The sequence below is a fragment of the Mobula birostris genome, chromosome 12 (genome assembly GCF_030028105.1).
Source record: "Mobula birostris isolate sMobBir1 chromosome 12, sMobBir1.hap1, whole genome shotgun sequence".
NCBI classification, from domain to species: domain Eukaryota; kingdom Metazoa; phylum Chordata; class Chondrichthyes; order Myliobatiformes; family Myliobatidae; genus Mobula; species Mobula birostris.
The window spans coordinates 18,677,608-18,687,944 of NC_092381.1; the positions used below are offsets into that span (position 1 = coordinate 18,677,608).

At 45.7% G+C, this 10,337-nt stretch overlaps 1 protein-coding gene and 1 long non-coding RNA gene across 4 annotated transcripts in view; one reads left to right on the top strand and one right to left on the bottom strand.

The window, feature by feature from the left end:
- The window catches only part of gtf2b (general transcription factor IIB), a 28,805-nt gene extending 27,211 nt beyond the window's left edge, over nt 1-1,594 (bottom strand). Inside the window, exon 1 of one of the 3 annotated variants that reach the window (XM_072273379.1) lies at nt 1,512-1,594. In XM_072273379.1, coding sequence (XP_072129480.1) covers nt 1,512-1,528 — 17 coding nt within the window. In that variant the 5' untranslated portion in view covers nt 1,529-1,594. Of the gene's footprint in view, nt 1-1,404; nt 1,474-1,511 lie in introns of those variants that run through there. The other 2 variants (XM_072273380.1, XM_072273378.1) reach the window with 2 other exon arrangements.
- A 48-nt stretch (nt 1,595-1,642) lies between these two features.
- LOC140205765 (uncharacterized) lies at nt 1,643-10,337 on the top strand. Its single transcript, XR_011887965.1, has 4 exons — nt 1,643-1,692; nt 7,886-7,963; nt 8,234-8,499; nt 10,129-10,337. It is a non-coding gene; the product is annotated as an uncharacterized lncRNA (long non-coding RNA).

The following is a 10,337-nucleotide window of genomic DNA, read 5'->3' on the forward strand; positions in this document are numbered from 1 at the left end:
ACGATGTTCTACGAGTCTGTGGTGGCCAGTGCGATCATGTTTGCTGTTGTGTGCTGGGGCAGCAGGCTGAGGGTAGCAGACACCAACAGAATCAACAAACTCATTCGTAAAGCCAGTGATGTTGTGGGGATGGAACTGGACTCTCTGACGGTGGTGTCTGAAAAGAGGATGTTGTCCAAGTTGCATGCCATCTTGGACAATGTCTCCCATCCACTACATAATGTACTGGGTGGGCACAGGAGTACATTCAGCCAGAGACTCATTCCACCGAAATGCAACACAGAGCGTCATAGGAAGTCATTCCTGCCTGTGGTCACCAAACTTTACAACTCCTCCCTTGGAGGGTCAGACACCCTGAGCCATCAGGCTGGTCCTGGACTTATTTCCTGGCAAAATTTACATATTACTATTTAACTATTTATGGTTTTATTACTAGTTAATTATTTACAGTGCAACTGTAACGAAAACCAATTTCCCCCGGGATCAATAAGGTATGACTATGACTATTAGATGCTCCCTTCTCCAGTCCTTTCCCTCTTTCACCAATTAACTTTCCATTTTTTTATTTCACCCCTCTCCCTCTTGGTTTCACCTATCACCTGCCACCTTGTCCTTCTCCCCCCCCCCCACCTTCTTAGTCTGACTACTTCCCCGTTCCTTTCCAGTCCTAGTGAAGGGTCTCGGCCTGAAACGGCCACTGTTTAACTCTTTTCGATAGATGCTGTATGTCTTGTTTTGGATTTCCAGCATCTGCAGATTTTCTCGTGTTTGTGATACTATTGGGGGGGGAGGGGTGATTGGTACAAATAGAATCAGTGTAGCGGGGCTACAAGTGTTAAGTATGGACACTGTGAGAGGAAGGGTCTGTTTGTGCTGTATGACTACAGATGAAAAGCTCACTAAGCAATAAGAGTGGTGCAAAGGTAGAGGAATCGATTGGGCAAATTGTGCCAAGGAGCCACTCATAAAGGCGACGATTATATTAACTGTAGACGTTGAAATTTGGCAGACCACCCACCCCATCCCTCTCCCTCCATATCCTACCTCCCTTTCTCCTCCCCGCAATTAAACAGGAGCGGATGACAGCAGGAGACAAAAATCGGTGCAGACTGTATCAGGTATCGACCCTCTCCCCTACCCTTCCATACCCGCTTCTCACACTCTCCCCCAACACACACACACACAATCGTTCCCTTACTCCAACCTCCCCACCTCCCGTGCCAGGGGCCGCCGGGGTCTCCAAACGTTCTCGGTGCGTGAACCCCCCGAGAAACGGGTCACGGGCCCCTGGCGCCCGCCATCCCTCCCCCTCCCCCTGGCCCAGCGGCACCGCTTCCCGCGAACGAGCCCTGGTACCCCGCTCCCGGGTTCCGAGTCACCCCCGCCCCCAACCCCCGACATCACCTCCGGGCGTGTAGATCTCTCGACATCAGGCAACTCTAGCCGAGGGGCGGGTGGGCAGGGTGGCGGTGGCGTTAGGACACGAGAAACCCGCCGTCACCGGGACTCACCGACTACAAGACGCCATCCTGTCCAGGCGAAGGGAGTGACACGCATCGGCCGCGGCCTCTCCTTATAAAACCGCGGTCACGTGCTACGTCATGGCGTACGGCAGGGCGGACGGATCAAACCTCACGGGTGCGTGAGGGCGCCTGGGCTGGGAGCACTGTTGTTTCATAATACACTTGGCAGGTCTGTGTGGCGTTTTGAGCTCAAGTGTTCACCTTCCCTTTATTTTTGCATGTCAGGTGTATTTCATGCAGCTCATTCCTTGAAATGCAGTAATATCTTCATCAAGAAGCATTCGTTGTTGAGTATCCCCGGTGTTTTCTGCTATTATGACTAAATTGCTGTTTTTATTTGTTATTGACCGCATCGTTTGCTATTTTAGAAGATTATATAAACTGAAGCTTTATTTTGTCAGCTTTATATATGTGGACGACCACAGAAGGCTTAACAGGAAGTGAATTTAGTAGTTTGATTATTCAAGCATGGTATGAAGTAGTATGGTAGTGGAGTGTTCTAATTCCTGTACTAACGGTTCACAGCGTGACCATTGATCCAGAAACTTAAAGTCTAGTCCCATCATAGTGGCTAGAAATTTAATAAATTACATTTTGGAAAACAAAAAGTCGCAATAATAACTTAAAACTACCCATTTAGTTTTCTGATGTCTTTAAGGGAAAGAGTTCCGCCTTCCTTGTTGACGCATTATAATTCCCATATTTTTAGCTTCATTTTGGAAGCTGCTGGGGTCTGAGTGGCAAACTGCTGGAGAAACTTAAAAGGGCGATGATTCAGAAAGTTAGCACAACACTTTACCATACAGTTGATGAAGGTTCAATTCCCTGTGCTGCCTGTAAGGAGTTTGTACGCTCTGCCTGTGACTGCGGAGGTTTCCGCCGGGTGCTCTGGTTTTCTCCCACTGGTAGTTGTTAGTTGTCCTGTGATTAGGGAGGTGTTAAACCGGGATATTGCTGGGCAGTGCGGCTCGATGGGCCGATTCTGCACTGTGTCTCAATAAGTAGATTAAGGATTCCCATCACCCAGGTCATGCTCACTTCTTATTAACGAGGAAGTGCTGTTCAGGAGCCCGAAGATGCACATTCATTGTTTTAGGAGCAGATTCACCAACGGATTCTTAAACAGACAATGAGCCAACCCCTTAACACTACCTCACCCTTGTTGACTTCTTTATGCACTAATTACTTAATTATATATACATTACTGTGCAAAATACTGTGTGTATTTTTATGTATTGCATGGTACTGCTGCCACAACAACAATGAGTTTCACATTTCCACTACACAAGTGGAATGAAAGAAAATGAAAAACTTGTTACTCCGAATTCAATGCAGTACCTAGGAATGCGCAATGAGATAAAGAACACGGTAATAACAAATAACAGAATAAACATAAATGCGTAAGGTAACTTATACACATAGATTGATTGCATGTCCAAGAAGTGACGCTACGAGTGTCTGTACAGAAGGTGACCCTGACAGGAAATGATAAAGTGATTTTTGGTATGGAGAGGTCAGTTAGTGGTTTGAGGTGTTGATCAGCCTTACTGCTTGGGGACAGTAACTGTTTTTGAGTCAGGATTGACATAAGATGGGAAGGTGTAGAGTCTTCATGGGTTGAGTTAAGGAATGGCAGGGGTAAAAGGACCCTAATGACAGTTGTATACAGGCCTCCAAACAGCAGCCGGGATGTGGATTACAAATTACAGCAGGAGATAGAAAAGGCATCTCAGAAAGGCATTGTCATGATAATCGTTGATTTTAACATGAAAGTGGATTGGGAAAACCAGGTCAGTACTGGACCTCGAGAGAGAATTTGTAGAATATCTAAGGGATGGCTTTTTAGAACAGCTTGTTGTGGAGCCCACTAGGGGATCGGTTGTGCTGGATTGGGTGTTGTGCAATAATCTGGAGGTAATAAGAGAGCTTAAGGTTAAGGAACCCAAAGGGAACAGTGATCACAATATGATCGAGTTCACATTGAAATTTGAGAGGGAAAAAATAAAATCCAATGTGTAGGTATTTCAGTGGAATAAAGGAAATTACAATGGCACAAGAGGGGAACTGGCTGAAGTTGACTGGAAAGGGACATTTGCAGGAAGGACAGCAGAGCAGTAATGGTTGGAGTTTATGCAAAAATTGAGGGAAGTGCAAGACAGATATATTCCAAACAAGAAGAAATTTTCAAAGGGAAGAAGGACACTACCGTGGCTGAGAAGTGAATTCAGAGCCAAAGTAAAAGCAAAAGAGAGGGCATACAAGGAAACCAGAGCTAGTGGGAGAATAGAGGATTGGGGAGCTTTTAAAAACTTGCAGAAGGAAACTAAGAAGGTCATTAGGAAGGAAAAGATGAACTATGAAAGGAAGTTGGCGACTAATATCAATAAAGATACTAAAAGTTTTTTTAAGTATATAAAGGGTAAAAGAGAGTAGAGGGTAGATATAGGACCAATAGAAAATGACACTGGAGATATTGTAATGGGAGACGCAGAAGAACTGAATGCATATTTTGCATCAGTCTTCACAGTGGGAGACGTCTGCAGTACACTGGACGTTCAAGAGTGTCAGGGAAGTGGTTTGTGCAGTGAAAATTACAACTGAGAAGGTGCTCAGGAAGTTTAATGATCTGAGGATGGATAAATCTCCTGGACATGACGGAATGCACCCTCACGTTCTGAAGGAAGTAGCTGGAGAGATTGCGGAGGCATTAACAATGATCTTCCAAGAATTGATAGATTCTGGCATTGTACCAGATGACTGGAAAATTGCAAGTGTTACTCCGCTATTTAATAAGGGTGGGAGGCAGCAGGAAGAAAACTATATACCTGTTAGCCTGACATCAGTGATTGGGAAGTTGTTGGAATTGATTGTTAGGGATGAGATTATGGAGTACCTGGAGGCACATGACAGGACAGGCCAAAGCCAGCATGGTTTCCTGAAAGGAAAATTCTGCCTGACAAACCTACTGCAATTCTTTGAGGAAATTACAAGCAGAGAAGACAAAGGAGATGCAGTAGATGTGGTGTACTTGGATTTTCAGAAGGCCTTTGACAAGGTGTCGCACATGAGGCTGCTTAGCAAGATAAGAGCCCGTGGAATTACAGGGAAGTTACTAGCATGGGTGGAGCATTGGCTGATTGGCAGAAAACAAAGAGTGGGGATAAAGGGATCCTATTCTGGCTGACTGCCGGTTACCAGTGGAGTTCCACTGGGGTTGGTGTTGGGACTGCTGCTTTTTACGATGTAGGTCAATGATTTGGGCTACGGTATTAAGGGATTTGTGGCTAAATTTGCCGATGATACAAAGGTATGTGGAGGAGCAGGTAGTGTTGAGGAAACAGAGAGCCTGCAAGAGACTTAGATATTTTAGGGGAATGGGCAAAGAAATGGCAAATGAAATACAATGTTGGAAAGGGTACAGTCATGCACTTTGGTGGAAGAAATAAATGGGCAGACTATTATTTAGATGGGGAGAGAATCAAAATGCAGAGATGCAAAGGGACTTGGAAGTCCTTGTGCAGGATACCCTAAAAGTAAACCTCCAGGTTGAGTTGGTGGTGAAGAAGGCGAATGCAATGTTGGCATTCATTTCCAGAGGTATAGAATAAAAGAGGAGGGATGTGATGTTAAGGCTCTATAAGGCAGTCGTGAGACCACACTTGGAATATTGTGTGCAGTTTTGGGCTCCTTATTTTAGAAAGGATATACTGGGTTCAGAGAAGATTCACAAGAATGATTCCAGGAATGAAAGGGTTACCATATGAGGAACGTCTGGCAGCTCTTGGGCTGTATTCCCTGGAGTTCATGAGAATGAGGGGGGATCTTATAGAAACATCCCGAATGTTAAAAGGCCTGAACAGAGTATATAGGGCAAAGTTATTTCCCATGGTAGGGGAGTCTGGGACAAGAAGGCATGACTTCAGGATTGAAGGACATCCATTTTGAACAGAGATACAGAGAAATTACTTTAGTCCGAGGGTGGTAAATCTGTGGAATTTGTTGCCATGAGTGGCTGTGGAGGCCAAGTCATTGGGTGCATTTAAGGCAGAGATAGATAGGTTCTTGATTAGCCAGGGCTCAAAGGGTATGGGAAGAAGGCAGTGGAGTGGGGATAACTGGAAGAATTGGATCAGCCCATGATTGAATGGCAGAGCAGACTCGATGGGCCAAATGGCCTACTTCTGCTGCTACATCTTATGGACTTATGAGCCTGGTGGTGCTAGTGTGGATGCCTCCTCTCTGACAAACGGTCCATGTGCAGGGTGGGTGGGATCCTTCATGATGTTACTGGCCCTTTTCCAGAACCTTTCTGATGCTGGTGATATTAAACCTGATTCTGATTCTGATTCTGAAACTCAGTGGGTCAGGCAACATCTGTGGTAAAGTTGGGGGAAGTGGATGAATGGACAGTTGCCATTTTGGATAGCGACCCTTCATCTGAGTTTAAACGAAGACCCCTGAGTAGAAGTGAACTCAGTCTTTTCCCCAGGATTGGGGAATCAAGAACTAAAGGTGACAGTTTTAAGATGAGAGGGGAAAGATTTAATAGGAATTTGAAAGGCAAGGTATTCACACAGAGGGTGAATGAGATGTTTGAGGAAGTGGTGGAGCTAGGTACAATTACAATGTTTAAAGGACATTTAGATGGAGAGTTAAGAATTTGAGGGCAATGACCAACACAGCTGAAACACCCTGGTTTCCTCGGCCGCGTAAGTCCAGGGAAGACAATCTCCGTCCCCACCAAACGTGTGAGATTGAGGTGTGAATCCCCACCACCACCAACCCCCCCCCATCTGTGTGGATGCTGTGTAATTTGCTACCTTGTTACAAATTAATGCCACAAAATAACAAACAGTACACAGCATACGATTAAAGGAATTATATTTACGAATCTTAACTGAAGGGTTGGGTTAGATTATGAAGACACGCAGTCCTCTTTTATTGTCATTTAGTAATGCATGCATTAAGAAATGATACAATATTGTTAGTAAAGAATAACAAAAAGAAAAGGGCCCATTCTAGTTAAACAGTCAAATGTGCACAAGTTGGAGCTCATCTTGAACGTCTCTGTCACTCACGCACTGGGCTCTTGGTCAACACGAAAGCACACACCACCTTCCGAACATCACTTGCAATCCATCTCGAACAAATGGGTCTCCCACCAGATCATATGCTACGACTGGTTCTCCCCAGCGTCTTCCCTCCCCATCTTCTCTCAAACAAAATCCCCAAGACCAACCCTATTGTCCCTCCCACTAGTTGGATGGCACATATTCCACATCATCCCTTCTCTTCAACAACAACCCAAACAGGCTGACAGCAGAACAGACTGCTCTTACAGAACAGCTAAATGAAATACATACAGCATAGCAGTTAAAATGTGAACCAGGCCATTACACTCTCCCCCCACCACAAATAGTCATGTCCTCATGACTTTGAAATAATTTGTCATCCCATCATTAATAACACTGTTTTTAAAGGAATTTCATGATGTCAGAACCTCCAATCCATTTGTACATGGTAGTGACATATCTCACTAGGGGGACCGTTGTAACACTCTGTTCCCCCGGTGCTACATAGGCCAGCCTATCTGGGAGTCTCCTGACTTTTTGGGACCTCCATATCCCATCATCTACATCTTCACTTTCAGACATTCCTTGGAATACTTCTGGTCTACATGGCAAGGCCTCCCCCGTCTATTACTCGTGTATTACTCCCCCGTCTATTACTCGTGTATTACTCCCCCTGTCTATCACCGACAACTCAGGTCCCTCTGCCACTTGGCTGAGCTCAGCTTCATTCCCAGTTACTTTAGAGCCCAGCTCCCCAGCACCCCCCCCCCCCGGGGTCCAGCTGCAAGCCTGCTTGTTCACAGATAGTCCCCCCGATTTCACCTGCCTCAGCATGAGAAGGGTTGGGAATCTCTTCCTCAATTAGTGGGGTGTTAACAAAAGGCAGCATATACCACACCCCCATTTCCTCGTCCTCTGACTCCGTATCCCATTTGGGGCGAGGGCCGGTCTACTCTTTCCTGCTGCTGATCCTTCAGTCTCTCCACGTCACCAGAGAGTCCTCTTATTGGGTGTAGGTTCCAGTTTAGGCCCTGGGTCAACACGCACCTCTTGTCCCAGGGGCAACAGGTGGTTCCGACGGAGAACCTGGACAGGCCCATTCCCATCCTCCGGTTTCACCCGGAAAACTGGTACATTTGGCATCTGACTCTCCGCTACATGCAGCGTAGCCACCCAATGGTCAACCAGCTTATACTTCCCAGGTAGCCCCAAATTCTTTATGAGGACTCGTTCTCCAGGCAAAAGGCGGGATAACCTAACCTTTTATTCATACCTCCTCTTGTTTCCTAGATTCTACTTGGCAGCCAAGACTTCAGCTAATTCATAAGCCTTTTTCAGCTCCCTTCTCATATCGGACACATACTTCAGGTAAGTCTTCTCTTTACCAGCCTCACTCATGGATATCTGGTAATACCCAGTCCTCAAGTCCAGCACACTGAACCACGTCGCACCACTCAGGCAGGCCAGCGCTTTCTCGATTCTTGGGACTGTATACTTGTCAGGGACTGTACGCCTGTTCGGAGTCCGATAATCCACACACATCTGTACCTTCCCAATCTTCTTCCTGGCCACTACTATTGGAGATGCGTATGGGCTTCTGGACCCAGTGATGATTTCAGGTCACTTCAACTTCTGCAGATGCTGCCGAATGTCCTCCACCTCAGCAGGTACCAGTCGCCATGACCTTTCTCTGAACGTGCTGTCCGCCGTCACCCGGGTGGTGTAGCGAGTGCTCTTGGAACAACCCACGTTGAACTCGTCAGTAGAAAAGACATCTTCCAGCTTCAACATCTTCTCTGTCAACCTCTTCTTCCAACCTCCAGGTACCAGGGAGTCCCCAAAGTTGAATCTTCCATTTGTATAGTACACTTAACATAGCGAGCACACTTGAATGATGTAACTTGGTAAGTATTGAATGAGTGCCACCAGTTTTGTTATTTAATTTAATTATTTTATTTAGTGATACAGTGTGGAGTAGACCCTTTGAGTCGTGCTGCCCCGGCAACGCCCAACAAACTCAATTAACCCAAACCTAATCACGGGCCAATTTACAATACCAATTACCCTTCCCTGTAGGTCTTTGTACTGTGGGAGGAAACCGGAGCACCCGGGGAAAACTCATGCATTACATGGAGAGGACGTACAGAGAATCCTGACAGAGCGGCGGTGGATTTGAACTCCAAATCCCGGAACATCCCCAGCTGTAATTCGGATCGCACCAACCACTACACTACCGTGGCGCCACAGATACGTGTCAAATGTACAAATTCGGCCTTAACTGTAGCAGCAGCGCTGGACTTGCATCACTGACATGTCCCTTATTGTCCTTGAAAGAGGTGGCAATCCGCCATCTTGGATCGCTGCAGTTCTTCTGCTGAGCATTCCCTTTCGATGTCGTCGTGAAGGGAACACCAGGGTTTAGATTTAACAACTATGAAGTAAGATTCCACTTCATGGATTATTCTTCTACTTTTCCTTGTCCTCTTCTGGTCCTGTTTTAAAGACTGGTTTCCATAGATGTGCACCCACCCTGTCTCTATAATCTATCCATGAACTCTCTCCACCTCTCTCATCCTTCTTTATATTCTTGTCTGTCCCAATATCCTGTTATGTTGCTCAGTATCAAATTTTATTTGAAAGTATCTCTATGAAGGCCTTTGTTCCCTCTTACGGTAGAGGGCATTGTAAACATCCAGGCTATTGTTCATGGCACAATGTAAACAACTGAAGTTTAACCTCGTGAATGAGCTTGACAGGTTGTCTTAAATGTTTTCCCACAAAAGGGAGGAGAGAGCTTGACCTTCAGTCTGAACTTGTTTTAAACACTTTGTATCTTCCACGCTCACAGCTTGAACAAATAGTGCCTTGTTAAGACTCTACTTCCCTCTGTGGTCTGCCGTATCTCTATGACCTCGGTTTTGGCAGCTTTTAAATCTAGACTTTTGTGCATCTTTTCACATTGGTAACAAGCCTCCTCCACCTCAGGTTCCTTGGTCTGCTGTCTGGAACTCCTTCAGTAAGTACCTTAATGACCCCAGCTAGAAATTCAACTCAGACCTCTCTTCTGCCCGTGCTCGCGGAACTTCCAAATTATTTCTAGTTTGTGTTGTTACTAATTGCAACACCACCCCATCAACATCTTAAAAGCAATGTTGATAAATCTGTGTCTAAGAGGGAGACCACTCAGCTCGCTATGTTTCTGTTGGCTGAGAGGTATGGTAGTGTAGAGGTTAGCGTATCACTATTACAGCGGCAGAAAACCGGGTTCAATTCCGCCGATATCTGTAAGGAGTTTGTACGTTCTCCCCATGACCACGTGGGTTTCCTCTGGGTGCTCCAATTTCTTCCCACATCAGAATCAGGATCAGATTTAATATCACCAGCATATGTCACTCAATTTGTTAATTTTACGGGTGGCAGTACAATGAAATACATGATAAATAAGTAGAGAGAAAAATAACTGAGTTACATTAAGTATATATCGATTAAATAGTTAAGTTAATTTGTTTTGTCTGTGTGTCATACTCTGCCAGAGCCTCGGCGACCACTTTTCAAGTGGTTGTCTTGCAGGAAAGATTCTGTGAGTGGTCCCCCACGTCCTTCTCACAGCACAGTTTTTTTTTATGAGACCGAGTTGCGAGCTCGACACTCAACCCGGCACGGATGGAAAGCGTGTCCTGGAGTGGCCTGACTGGATTAGAACTCGAGAACCTTTGCTCCGGAGTCCGGCGCTGATGTTGCG